General features: G+C 47.1%; 1 protein-coding gene across 7 annotated transcripts in view; it reads right to left on the reverse strand.

Moving 5' to 3' along the window:
* Nucleotides 1–14892, reverse strand: part of KIF21B (kinesin family member 21B) — a 318269-nt gene that overhangs the window by 275455 nt on the left and 27922 nt on the right. For 2 of the 7 annotated variants that reach the window (XM_069944620.1, XM_069944617.1), the window contains exons 2-6: nucleotides 5732–5954; nucleotides 4594–4776; nucleotides 3358–3507; nucleotides 1281–1412; nucleotides 117–257 (exon numbers count right to left, since the gene is read on the reverse strand). In XM_069944620.1, coding sequence (XP_069800721.1) covers nucleotides 117–257; nucleotides 1281–1412; nucleotides 3358–3507; nucleotides 4594–4776; nucleotides 5732–5954 — 829 coding nt within the window. Of the gene's footprint in view, nucleotides 1–116; nucleotides 258–972; nucleotides 1194–1280; nucleotides 1413–2218; nucleotides 2250–2874; nucleotides 2926–3357; nucleotides 3508–4593; nucleotides 4777–5731; nucleotides 5955–14892 lie in introns of those variants that run through there. The other 5 variants (XM_069944618.1, XM_069944619.1, XM_069944623.1 and 2 more) reach the window with 5 other exon arrangements.

The following is a 14892-nucleotide window of genomic DNA, read 5'->3' on the forward strand; positions in this document are numbered from 1 at the left end:
AAATGCAAAAAAAAGCGTAAATAAAAATGTAAAAACTTTTTTCAGCTTTTTTTGCATTAGGTAAGGAGCCTGGCAGAAGCAGCGCAGTGTGAACCCGGCTGAACGTGCACACTCACCAATCCACAGTTAATGGAGATCCCCTCCCGGGCTCGCTCTCCAGTCGCCCCAGTTCTTTTCAAACGCTCGGAACCAGCGAGGTCCACAAAGTGAAACTTAGCGGTGAGTGTCTCGTACTCCAGTGAGGGGGCGTCTGTCTGCTGGACAATATAACTGGTAACTAGGAGGGCGCTCTGTAAACCACACACTCTGCTATATACTGAGGCCCCACTTCTGGCACTCTGTAAGTCGGCAAGGGGTGGCACTCGGTAACCCTGCATGGGGTGGCACTCGGTAAGCCGGCATGGGGTGGCACTTGGTAAGCCTCCATGGGGTGGCACTTTATCATGTATACGCCAAGGGGAGTATTTACGGTAAGAGCTTGCACCTGTGGGTTGCTGTTGCACTTTCTGTATTTTTGTCTGCACTTTAGCCACATGCAGCGACCTGCCATGTGAACAGAGACATAGAGGTTGCCACACCCCCACATACAGCAGGAGGTAGCCACACCCAGAACATATACCAGGAGGCCACCTCCTGGTATATGTGCTGGGTGTGGCTACCTCCTGCTGTATGTGGGGGTGTGGCAACCTCCTGGTGTATATGTGGATGGGGAGGCTACTTCCTGCTGGCGTGCTATAAAAATAAATGATTTGCTATGTGCCCAGTTGTCAGCTTATTCAGCCCAGGAGAGGCCATTGCTAGTGTCAGAAAGGGGGGGTGTTGGGGGGCACACTCTAACGTCAGTGACACGGGGGGACACCCTGTAACCTGGCGACACAGGGTGGACACTCTGTAACCCGGTGACATGGTATGCTTTGTTCAAATATTTTCCCAAGATACTCATTTATCAATATCTACATAGCAGGTATTTACCGGGGGAGTATACACAGTAAGAGCTTGTATCTGTGGGTTGCTGTAGCACTTTTTGTATTTTTGTCTGCACTCTGTAAGCCGGCATGGGGTGGCACTCTGTAAGCCGGCATGGGGTGGCACTCTGTAAGCAGGCATGGGGTGGCACTCTGTAAGCAGGCATGGGGTGGCACTCTGTAAGCCGGCATGGGGTGGCACTCTGTAAGCCGGCATGGGGTGGCACTCTGTAAGCAGGCATGGGGTGGCACTCAGTATCACTTAAAGCTGCAGCAACAACTAAATATAAAGTTAAGAAATGAGTAATCACCTACCGGACAAGATTCCAGCACTCGGGTCTGATGCAGGTGAATGGTGAATATGGCGTGAGAGCGTGAGCTCTGGGAGTTCATCTGAGTGCTGGCGGTGGTACGAGACAGAGCGCCCTCCTTCAGGAGCTGCAGGAGCTGGAAGGTACAACACAAGTCACCTCCTCACACAGGACCCTCCTCCTCCGGACAGTATCCTACAGATGACAGCCAGCATTGTGAAATAATGGCCAGTATTCTACAGATGCCAGCCAGCATTGTGAAATAACGGCCAGTATCCTACAGATGTCAGCCAGCATTGTGAAATAACGGCCAGTATTCTAGATGTCAGCCAGCATTGTGAAATAACGGCCAGTATCCTACAGATGGAGAAACGTGCAGGGAAGGTAGTGCAGCACCAGCAGCGTACACTTCCAATTTGGAGCTTTCCGTGTCGCAAGGAGGTCTCAGAACACGTATATACCAAAGGTATATTTTATTTGCATCACATGCAAAGCGTTTCTAGGCTGCAAAGTATGCATACTCCACTCTGGCTTGATAAAGAGGCTTTGCAGCCTAGAAACGCGTTGCATGTTATGCAAATAAAATATACCTTTGGTATATACGTGTTCTGAGACCTTCTTGCGACACGGAAAGCTCCAAATTGGAAGTGTACGCTGCTGGTGCTGCACTACCTTCCCTGCACGTTTCTCCATTCTTTGATACCATCGACCGGTTCCCTGGAGCGGCAGCATCAAGGACCTTTTTTTCTTCTACCTATATGCAACTGTAGGTGTTGTGCTCTTAGCGCAACCCCACCAGGTGAGTGCAATCCGCACTTCCTCTATTCACATTTACTGTGAAACAGATTCACCCAGGGAGCGCCTATCTTTGTGTTTTCAGCCTTTCTCTATAGTATCCTACAGATGACAGCCAGCATTGTGAAATAACAGCCAGTAACCTACAGATGAGAGCCAGCATTGTGAAATAACAGCCAGTAACCTACAGATGACAGCCAGCATTGTGAAATAACAGCCAGTAACCTACAGATGACAGCCAGCATTGTGAAATAACGGCCAGTAACCTACAGATGACAGCCAGCATTGTGAAATAACAGCCAGTAACCTACAGATGACAGCCAGCATTGTGAAATAACAGCCAGTAACCTACAGATGACAGCCAGCATTGTGAAATAACAGCCAGTAACCTACAGATGACAGCCAGCATTGTGAAATAACAGCCAGTAACCTACAGATGACAGCCAGCATTGTGAAATAACAGCCAGTAACCTACAGATGACAGCCAGCATTGTGAAATAACAGCCAGTAACCTACAGATGACAGCCAGCATTGTGAAATAACAGCCAGTAACCTACAGATGACAGCCAGCATTGTGAAATAACAGCCAGTAACCTACAGATGACAGCCAGCATTGTGAAATAACGGCCAGTAACCTACAGATGAGAGCCAGCATTGTGAAATAACAGCCAGTAACCTACAGATGACAGCCAGCATTGTGAAATAACGGCCAGTATCCTACAGATGACAGCCAGCATTGTGAAATAACGGCCAGTATCCTACAGATGACAGCCAGCATTGTGAAATAACGGCCAGTATCCTACAGATGAGAGCCAGCATTGTGAAATAACGGCCAGTATCCTACAGATGAGAGCCAGCATTGTGAAATAACAGCCAGTAACCTACAGATGACAGCCAGCATTGTGAAATAACGGCCAGTAACCTACAGATGAGAGCCAGCATTGTGAAATAACGGCCAGTATCCTACAGATGAGAGCCAGCATTGTGAAATAACGGCCAGTATCCTACAGATGAGAGCCAGCATTGTGAAATAACGGCCAGTATCCTACAGTTGAGAGCCAGCATTGTGAAATAACGGCCAGTATTCTACAGATGTCAGCCAGCATTGTAAAATAACGGCCAGTATTTGAAGTTAATGGGCAAAAAAAGAGGTAGTGGGGACGTGTCCTCTCCATTCGGTGAATGGAGTAACAGAAGCTGGAAAATACTGGACTAAAAAGACATAAGAATAAGGAGAAAGATAAAAAAAAAGAGTGCTATAAATCCATGTAACGCCTCGGCCTCACCTCCGCCTCAGAGTTCACGATCCGAGTACTCGCTCCACTCACGTAGATCCCACCATTAGCGTTCTCATGGATTCGGATATTGGATTTACGATGCCGAGAGTCCGGGTCACGGGAAACATCAAAGAGGTCCAAAATCTCCTCATTATACAACTGTTCAAGAGAGGAGAAACCGAGCGTCAACCACACCAAGAGAGACCTCTGTGTGACCCCCGCAGCGGCCAAAGCCCCCTACACAGTACTGTCATTACTTAAAAGGGGAACTCCAGGGAAAAGGATTATATAGAATTCTAATTTACTTATGTACTTTACTATGTAAAAATCTCCAGTCTTCTTGTACTTATCAGCTGCTGTTTGTCCTGCAGGAAGTGGTGTATTCTTTCCAGCTGATAAGTTCTAGAAGACTGGAGAGACTTCACCACTATAAGTAACCCCCTTTTCCCATTTTATAGATACAAAGTATCGTCCGATTACATAAACACATTCCTGATCTTGTGCAGGAAACAACAAGTGCAAAATTGCAGATTTTTGGTCACCTCACATAAAAAAGGGCATATTTTCTGGAAAGATGAAGAGAGTCCGTGCAGAGTCCGATCGGTGGCCTCATATACACCAGCAGGAAAAATAAAAATTGCCTCTTCTTCTTTTTATTCTGATCTGTTTCTATTTTCTGGCTTTTTTATGTCACTTTTTGTACATTGTTATGGGGGGCGGCCATCTTGCCTGAGCTGTTCTTAACAGCATTTAGTGACATGCTTTACAGCCAGACTCATGGACATAGACGACAATAGGCAGACTATGTCCCTTGAGATGAATGTGAGACATTACTGAGCATGCACTGTGACCTGTGAAGAGGTCATTCCACAGGGAGCTGCTATTGTCTCCGCTATCTCCTGGGGTCACATGACGCTGCAAAGCTGTACAGATCACTTTACTGCAGCCTCCTCTTTACACCACAAGGAGCGGCTATTGTCTCCTCTATCTCCTGGGGTCACATTTTCTAATTACACATTCCCCTTAAGGTCTAATGGACTTCGTTTCTCTCTCTAGGACACACAGCTACTTGGAAACTGAGGGCCCTCCGACTGTTTTGGCCCCACTTGAATCCAGAGGTGTCCGGGACGTCAAGAACAGCCAATTTAGCCATTTGTGCAGTTGATGTAACTTCCACGAAGGTTGATGCAGAATCGCACAGCACTGTGACAAGTAACGCGACCACCCAGCGACCACCTCACTCACCTCCAGGAACTGGGCACTGACTTTGAATATGGGTTCAGGGAGGCCACTGGCACAGGCTGCAGTTATCCGCTCCTGGATTGTACCGAACAGCTGACGGACAGCGCGTGGAATGATCCCGATCTCCGACTCACTAACAGCAAGCTCAAAGCCGCTGCCCATGGTGTGGGTTTTTCCTGCCCCTGTCTAGAACCATTACGTTCCCGGAAAGAATAAAGAGTTAGAAATGTGGACAGAATAAGATAGAAACAGAGATTAAGGCCGAGTTCCTGCTCCAGGACCCTATCAGGGGAAGGCGATGATGGTGATGGTTATTAGGGGCCATCTCGTGATGGTTATTAGCGGCCATTTCGTGATTGTTATTAGCGGCCGTCTCGTGATCACTGTTAGCGGCCGCTTCGTGGTCACTATTAGCGGCCGTCTCGTGGTCACTATTAGCGGCCGTCTCGTGGTCACTATTAGCGGCCGTCTCGTGGTCACTATTAGCGGCCGTCTCGTGGTCATTATTAGCGGCCGTCTCGTGGTCACTATTAGCGGCCGTCTCGTGGTCACTATTAGCGGCCGTCTCGTGGTCACCATTAGCGGTCGTCTCGTGATCACCATTAGCGGCCCGTCTCGTGATTGTTACTAGCGGCCGTCTCGTGATCGTTACTAGCGGCCATCTCGTGAAGGTTATTAGCGGCCGCCACGTGATCCTTATTAGCGGCCGCCTCGTGATCCTTATTAGCCGCCGCCTCCTGATCATTATTAGCCGCCGTCTCCTGATTATTATTAGCCGCCGTCTCCTGATCATTATTAGCCGCCGTCTCCTGATCATTATTAGCCGCCGTCTCCTGATCATTATTAGCCGCCATCTCCTGATCATTATTAGCCGCCGTCTCCTGATCATTATTAGCCGCCGTCTCCTGATCATTATTAGCCGCCGTCTTGTGATGGTTATTAGCGGCCGTCTCGTGATGGTTATTAGCGGCCGTCTCGTGATGGTTATTAGCGGCCGTCTCGTGATCGTTATTAGCGACCATCTTGTGATCATTATTAGTGGCCACCTCATGATCCTCATCAGACAACCACGTTCCCCCGATAAGTTCCTGAAGTGGGCGCATAGCCGTAAAGTTGAAGAAAAGGAAAGAGTTATATTTACCTGCCCGTAGGCCAGAACGGTGGCATTGTAGCCCTGGAAACAACCCTCCACCAAGCCACGTGCACAAACATCGTAGACTCTGCCCTGTTCAGTGTCCATGTCAAACACATAATCATAAGTGAAAGCCTTGTCCTTACCCAAAAGCACCTGAGGTTCTCCAGGGTAAACCCATGTACATAAATGGCATCCTTCAGCTTGTTCTTTACCGCTTTGAGGACGGATCCTGGGAGGCCAAATAAAAAAGAAAAGTCGGTAAGAGAAAAGAAAGGAAAATACATCTAAAAATAGATCTGGAATCCCAGGTGGTCACTGAGGCCTATGAAGCCCACACAAGACGACCTGTAAGGGCTTATTCCCACATTCCGGATTGATGCTTTGGATGGGGAAGTGATGGATTGGATTGTTTCCCTTCCCGTTGTGATGTACCAATATCAGGCCGGGAGCCACGCGGCTCTCTCACTACAGCATAGATTCAAAGAGTTTCCACACTTCCAGCATGACAGCGCAGAGAAATCAACCATTACAGGGCTTCCCCGTTCGTAGGGTGCGTAGAGTACGGGACATGGGAATAAACCCTAAGGGGAAGATTTATCAAAGGGTGTAAAATTTATACTGGTGCAAACTGCCCACAGCAACCAATCACAGCTCCTCTTTCCTCGAGTTGGAAGCTGAGCTGTGATTGGTTGCTGTGGCCAGTTTGCACCAGTCTAAATTTTACACACTTTGATAAATCTCCCCCTAAGTCTCCACATGTCTTCATGAGGGACTCTCCATAAAGACAATCATTGTCCCTTAGACCCAAGTTAACAGGCCTCTCACTAGCCAGCCAACACCAGGAGGGGCAACCACTCCGAACCAGCGGTCTGCAGATGGAAAGTCTTTCCTTTTGGTATAAAATCTTGGTATAACATCTCCATGTTAGGATGCTGGGACCACACATGGATGTTTTTGTGCCAAAGCCTCAAAGTGGATTCAAATAGGATGGAAAATATATAGGGAGAACCTGCGCAGACAGGCAGAGAGCTGTGACTCGTCACAACCCAGGTGACTCCCCCTGCCTAAGGCGCCCCAATAAAAGACCAAACTCCTGCAGCTGAAGGTACCACAGACCACATAGAAGACACAGTAAGGGTGCCTTCACACGTACCGCATGCGCAGTGGATTTCACGCTGCAAATTGGCAGCCAGTTCCAGTTGCCAGTTCTTTTCTATGAACCCCCTGCCAGCCAGAGCATACATTACCAGCTCTGCACTCCGGCTTGTTTCAGGGGTTCCCACACAACGGGGCAGCGCACTGATTGGCTGAGCAGGAGGAGCAGACGCCGGGAAGCCCCGAAGCAAGCATGGAGCTGGTAATGTATGGTAATGCTGGTAATGTATACTCGCAGCTGGATGTCAATTCCGCTGTATGTATTCTTATAGAAAAAAACTGGCAACAGATTCACAGCGGACATCACTGCGAATTCACAGCATGATGGGGTACGTGTGAAAGCACCCTTAGGCAGCGGGTTACCACATCTATCTGCTAGCAGCTGTAGAAGAGAATACCTAGTCATTGGCTGACACAATAACTGTGCAACTTATACTATACAATATAACTGCCCCATGAAGAGCCGCAATGAACACAGGAAACACTCAGACCACATCCATGAAGCATCAACTGGAGAGCACTGGAAAGACAGGATGAGAGAGTGGGGGTCAGGGAGGGGAGAGTAACGGGTGGGATCTAGTCCTCACGTATAGCCGCATGCGGTGCAGAGGAGCCCATACTACGTCCCATAGGGCAGATACAGTGGGGAAAAAAAGTATTTAGTCAGTCACCAATAGTGCAAGTTCTCCCCCTTTAAAAGATTAGAGGCGTCTGTAATTTACATCATATGTAGACCTCAACTATGGGAGACAAAATCAGAAAACAAATCCCGAAAATCGCATTGTCTGATTTTGTAAGAATTTGCAAATTATGGTGGAAAATAAGTATTTGGTCACCTACAAAAAATCAAGATTTCTGGCTCTCACAGACCTGTAACTTCTTCTTTAAGAGTCTCCTCTTTTCTCCACTCATTACTTGTAGTAATGGCACCTGTTCAAACTTGTTATCAGTATAAAAAGACACCTGTGCACACCCTCAGTTAGACTCCAAACTCCACTATGGTGAAGACCAAAGAGCTGTCAAAGGACACCAGAAACAAAATTGTAGCCCTGCACCAGGCTGGGAAGACTAATTCTGCAATAGGCAACCAGCTTGGAGTGAAGAAATCAACTGTGGGAGCAATAATTAGAAAATGGAAGACATACAAGACCACTGATAATCTCCCTCCATCTGGGGCTTTACGCAAAATCTCACCCCGTGGGGTCAAAATGATCACAAGAACGGTGAGCAAAAATCCCAGAACCACGCGGGGGGACCTAGTGAATTAACTACAGAGAGCTGGGACCAATGTAACAAAGCCTACCATCAGTAAGACACTACGCCAGTGCCAGGGACTCAGATCCTGCAGTGCCAGACGTGTCCCACTGCTTAAGCCAGTACATGTCCGGGCCCGTCTGAAGTTTGCTTGAGAGCATTTGGATGATCCAGAAGAGTATTGGGAGAATGTCCTATGGTATGATGAAACCAAACTGGAACTGTTTGGTAAAAAAACACAACTTGTCGTGTTTGGAGGTAAAAGAATACTGAGTTGCATCCATCAAACACCATAGCTACTGTAAAACATGGGGGTGGAAACATCATGCTTTGGGGATGTTTCTCTGCAAAGGGGCCTGGACGACTGATCTGGGTACATAAAAGAATGAATGGGGCCATGGATCGGGAGATTTTTAGTGCAAACCTCCTTCCATCAGCAAGGGCATTGAAGATGAAACGTGGCTGGGTCTTTCAACATGACAATGATCCAAAGCACACCGCCAGGGCAACCAAGGAGCGGCTTGGTAAGAAGCATTTCAAGGTCCTGGAGTGGCCTAGCCAGTCTCCAGATTTCAACCCTATAGAAAACCTTTGGAGGGAGGTGAAAGTCTGTGTTGCCAAGCGACAGCCCCAAAACATCACTGCTCTAGAGGAGATCTGCATGGAGGAATGGGCCAACATACCAACAACAGTGTGTGCCAACCTTGTGAAAACTTACAGAAAACGTTTGACCTCTGTCATTGCCAACAAAGGATATATAACAAAGTATTGAGATGACATTTTGTTACTGACCAAATACTTCTTTTCCACCATAATTTGCAAATAAATTCTTACAAAATTAGACAATTGTCTGGATTTGTTTTCTCATTTTGTCTCTCATAGTTGAGATCTCCATATGGTGTCAATTACAGACGCCTCTCATCTATTTAAGTGGTGGAACTTGCACTATTGGTGACTGACTAAGGCTACGTTCACATTAGCGTTCGTCCTTCCGACACCATTCAGTCATCCTTTTCCGTTTTCGAGAAAGCGAAACGGAGATTGTCGGATCCGTTATAATCCCCATAGGTTTCAATTATATATATATATATATATATATATATATATATATATAAATACATATATAATTTTTTTTATTTCTTTATAAAATTTATGCAAAACAATCTACACAACTAAATCACCAAGAATTAAAGTGAGCGGGTCCCTGGGGACACTATAATTCAGTTTGCGGTCGAGAACATTACAAACTTCTCTCCAGTAATTCCCAACACTTTTGCACGACAAAAGCAAATGTAGGAGGTCGACATCCTCCTGTCTACATTTCGGGCAGCAAGATTTTTCTAAGTTACCCATTCTCCCCAGCTGTTTAGGGGAGTAATAGACACATTGCAATAATTTGAACTGAATGAATTTATGGGCTCAATGAAACCCTGTTTAAGTTTCCAAGAATACGCTCACGACCCTCCTCCCCTATTTCTCCCAGGTAGCTGCCCCATCTGGACCAACATCTATCCATAGTTTTGCATGGAACTGCCAGAACCAGGCGGTAAATGAGAGGGACTTCTTACATGCCGAATCAGCGACCAATCTATTAAACAAGGCCAAACTTGAAATTCTAAATCTGTTCTCACCAGTTTGCAATTTTGCAAATTCTAATTGCTTGTAATAGAACCAGTGATTCATTTCCAGGCCATATGCCTCCTTAAGTATTTCAAACTTTATAAGGGATCCATTTTCACATACCTGACCCACCCATGTAATACCTTTCCCTATCCAAAACAATCTACTGGGGATTTTCGTGAACTGGTGCAAAAAAAGTGTTATTCCAAAGCGGGGTGAAATGTGAGCTACCCACTATCCCACATTTATCTTTAATATATGCCCATACCTTCTCAATAAGAGAACAAAACGAAACCCTTCTAAATATCCCTTCAAGCAAATTCCCTGATTCTAAAAACTCCCACCAATTATCATGTTTACTCAAAAACAATAATTGTGCAAAAACCTCATTATTAACCCCTTTAAGAATACATGATAAGTGAGTAGCAACAAAATAAAGTTGGAGATTCGGCATACCAAAGCCCCCCCTACTACTTGAAGCGGCAAAGGCCGAATATTTCAACCTAACCCTCTTCCTGCCCCATATAAGACCACCAAGCTTTACCTCGATCCGACGGATCCACGCATTTTTAATCCATATCGGAGCAGCCCCAAAGAAAAACAAAAGTTGAGGAAATACTACTAATTTAATGATTTCAGCTCTATCTACAATGGCAATCGGGAGCTTCGTCCAGATTTTAATACGCTTCTCCAAATTGCGTTCAAAGGGTGAGATTGGCTAGACCAAATTTCCCCGGGTCTCTGGTTATCTGTACCCCCAGATATTCTAGTGAATCGGATTGTTTCAAAATCCTAACTCTCCCAAAGGGTGAATTTATTTTTTCATCCAAGGGGAACAGGCAGGACTTCCCCCAATTTATCTCCAGACCTGAAAAAAGACCATAGCTCTCCAGTGCGGCGACAACACCCGGGAGGGCCCTCACAGGCTCCTTCATAAACAAAAGGATATCATCTGCATACAACAGGATTTATTTGAATCCCCGAGAAGGCCAAAGCCTTGGAATTCCGCATGTCGCCTTGCCCACTCCGCCAGAGGCTCTATATAAATTGCAAATAATAAGGGGGAGAGAGGACACCCCTGACGAGTTCCCCTAGATAAATCAACAGTACGAGAAAGAGAACCATTAAGAATTAACCTAGCAGTTGGACCCGAATACAACAACTTAACCCACTTTAAAAGGAACCTGTCACCCCCCGTGCCGGGGTGACAGGCTCCCGACCCCCCGTTAGAGCCCCATATACTTACCTAATCCCGCCGGGTCCCGCTTCTGGAGGTGGTCGGGTGACGGAGATCTCAGCCGCTGCAGCCCGGCGCGCGCGCTGAGAGATGAGTCCAACACCCATAGAGAATGACAGGAGAGTCCAGCGCTCCGTCATTCTCTATGAGCGTTGGACTCATCTCGCAGCGCGCGCACGCCGGGCTGCAGCGGCTGAGATCTCCGTCACCCGATCCGCCGAGGCCCATTTTTTCCATCACTGGCCATAAGAAGCCCCACTCCACCCTGTCAAACGCTTTAGTAGCATCAAGAGACAGGATGGAGCGGGGCCCAGGACAGTCCAACTGGATAGCAGCAAATACCTTTTGAATGTTGTCATGGACAGTTTTATTCGGCATAAAGCCTCCTTGTTCCTCCCCTATAATTTTAGTTATTACGGATTTCAACCTCCGAGCCAAAATTTTAGCAAGCAGCTTAACATCCGTATTGAGGAGGGATATAGGGCGATAGGATGAAATCTCAACAGGATCCTATCCCTTCTTTTTAATTAGCACTATATGGGCTTCTCTCATTGTTTGCGGTAGCATCCCTACCCTTAAGGATTCATTAAAAATGTCCAGGAGAATGGGCAAGACGACACCAGAAAAATTTCTGTAGAATTGGAAAGGCAGACTGTTGGACCCGGGAGAGGAGTTGCCTACAAAGGTACCGAGAGATTGACTGAGTTCCGCCAGGGTGATGTCCCCGCACAAAGGCTCCCTTTGCTCCTGAGTCAATTCTGGTAAATCAAGCTTACTCAAAAATAATGTTTGTTCCTCAATACTAGTAGGGGCCTCAGAGCAATATAATGTAGAAAAAAAGGAAACAATCTCTTCCTCTATCTCCGAGTCTATGTTTGTAATTGTCCCACCCTGAGTTTTTATGGCCCGAATGGGGGTCTTATCTAAATTACCCTTGAGGATATTTGCAAGGATTTTATTTGGTTTACCCCCTGCAATGAACTTTTGTTGGCCCTGGAAAAAAAATGTTTTGCTGTGCCTTGTCCCTTAGTAAGGTCTCATAATTGTTCTGAGCTTTTTGTAATGCGTTCCAAGACTCCTGAGAGTCGCTTTGTTCATACAATAATTTTTTAGCCTCTACTTCGTCCAGTACGACCCGCTCCTTTTTTTTTTTTAAATCCCTTTTCTTAACCAAGATGTCCCAAAAGAAGATCCCACGCATATATGCTTTCATGGCATCCCAGGCAACTATAACTGAGGTAGAAGATTTATTAACTGACCAAAACCAAGATATCACCTTACAGAACTCTTCGTTCTTATTTAGCACCGTAAACCAGTGCGGGTTTATCTGAAGTGGGCCGGTAGCCCTGGACTTGTGACTCAAAGCTATTTCCCAAAAAAATCGTGGAGTGGTCAGAAAGTGACCTAGGTTCCAGCTTAATTTTTTTAATATAGGAAACAGAGTTATCATCACAAATCACCAGGTCAATCCTAGAAGCAGCTTAATGGGAAGCGCTAAAACAGGTGAAACCATTAACAGAGGCCCCACCCAGAGGTCCTCCCCCTACGATCCCTTTGTGTATCCCATACACAGTTATAGTCGCCAATTGAATAGAGGGAAACATATTCCTTATTGTGCGCAAATCCAACTAAGGCTTCCAACACCACAGTTTTAAAGGGAGGAGCAATATAGATAAACGCCAAGATAACAGCTACCCCACTTAGCTTACTATAGAAAAAAACATAGCGGCCCTCAAGGTCACATTTCCCACAAATCAAAATCAACCATTTTATGCACATAAACTGAGACGCCAGAGGAATAGGACGAAAGGGTAGAGTGAAATTCATATTTAGCCCATCTTTAGCCAACAACTTCAGCATCCTTAGGTATATGAGTCTCAACCAAAGCAACTATTGCAGGTAAATATCTTATAACTACACCCATAATTGCATGTTTCTAAACCCTGTCAGCCATTCCCCTGACGTTCCAGGTCAAAATTCTAACAGGAGCCATCTAAAGTAAGAAAAAGAAAGGAAAAAAACAAAACAAAAAAAAAAAACCCTGTCCTCTGTCCAGGTCCCACCTCCTATCCATTCCCCACCAATGTTGCCAAAATATACAGCAACTCATCCTATACCAATACCAACCTCCCCCCCCCTCCACTGAGACTCCTATCGCATGAATTTAATAAACCATAAATATTTTTGATCCCTGACTAAGAGGCAATATTATCATTTTATGCCCTCTGCCTCCATCCACTCATTCACCTCCCCAGAGGAGGCAAAGAAGTGAACGGAGTTCTTATACACCACCTGGAGCCGGGCCGGAAACAATAAGGAAAAAGAAAGTCCAGAATTAGTCAGACGTTTTTTGACCTCTTTGTAAGAGGCTCTCTTAACCTGTGTGTCCCTGGAGACGTTACCCTTTACTCTTGCGAGCTTTAGGAGAACATCCCTGTCAGAGGAGCAAAGGATTTTAATTAGCATCGTACGAGGGGGACTCCCCGCAGGAGGTTTCTTTCCAGGGATCCTGTGGGCTCTTTCCAACCCGAACAGAGGGGAAAATCAATAGATCAATTAACCACTTCTGACAAAAGTCAACCGGGGATTCCTCCCCCTCAGGTAGACCCACTATGCGAACTTTAGGTCTGCAAGATCGGTCTTCCAAATCGTTCAACTTGTCCTTTACACCCATATTATCTTTCTTTAAAATATTCATTTCCTTCTGAACCTGGGCCATAGAGCATTCCAATGGGGAAATTTGTTTTTCCATCACCGCCATTTTATCACAAATGTTGGAGAGATCCTGCAGTACCAACATTATATCAGATGATACTGTTCCCATCTGGGTGGTTAAAGGGGTATTCCCCCCCAAAAAATTTTGGCATTAATACGTTGCCCACCCGTAGCTTACCTTCTTTCCAATATAACGTTATTAAGGATTCTGCACAGTTTTGCTGTTATCTAGAAGCACTCACCCCCACCGTTTGCTTAGAATCATCAGATCTCAGTCCAACCCGACACGCTCCCTGCTCCCGGCCCTCACCCTCCGAGACGGCATCACATGTCCTCCCTCTCTTCAATGGGCTGGCTTCTAACCCTGCCTATTGAAGTAAGGGAAGACACTGACAGCTGCTGCTGTCTCCCGACTGCCTCCCCCCAGTCACCTGTGTGCCCCCTCGCCCCTGAACTCACCTGTAGCCCTCACACTGTGCCCCCTGACGTTGCCCCCCCCCTGCCCCCCTGAACTCACCTGTGGCCCTCACACTGTGCCCCCTAACGTTGCAGATCTGATGAGGGGGTGATGGGTGATGTACTTGGTATCGGAGGGGGGGGAGATGGGTGATGTACTTGGTATGGGGGGGGGAAATCGGACGATTAGTGAGCGCCGCATAGCACCCCCCACATCCCGGCAAACAAGCAGAGTGCCAGCTGTGCCACGGGTGAGACGGGGGGGGGGGAGGGGGGCCCGAGGTGCTGCAGGTGGGAATGGGGGTGGTGGTGTCTCACCCCCCAAGCCTTCACCTCCTCTCCCCCCCTTCACATCTCTCTCCCCCCCTTCACATCTCTCTCCCCCCCCCTTCACATCTCTCTCCCCCCCTTCACATCTCTCTCCCCCCCCCCTTCACATCTCTCTCCCCCCCATCACATCTCTCTCCCCCCCTTCACATCTCTCTCCCCCCCCTTCACATCTCTCTCCCCCCCCCTTCACATCTCTCTCCCCCCCCCCCTTCACATCTCTCTCCCCCCCCCATCACATCTCTCTCCCCCCCTTCACATCTCTCTCCCCCCCTTCACATCTCTCTCCCCCCAAGCCTTCACCCCCCAAGCCTTCACCTCCTCTCCCCCCCTTCACATCTCTCTCCCCCCAAGCCTTCACCTCCTCTCCCCCCCCTTCACATCTCTCTCCCCCCCTTCACAT

Source organism: Dendropsophus ebraccatus, chromosome 11 (assembly GCF_027789765.1).
Source record: "Dendropsophus ebraccatus isolate aDenEbr1 chromosome 11, aDenEbr1.pat, whole genome shotgun sequence".
Classification (NCBI taxonomy): Eukaryota; Metazoa; Chordata; class Amphibia; order Anura; family Hylidae; genus Dendropsophus; species Dendropsophus ebraccatus.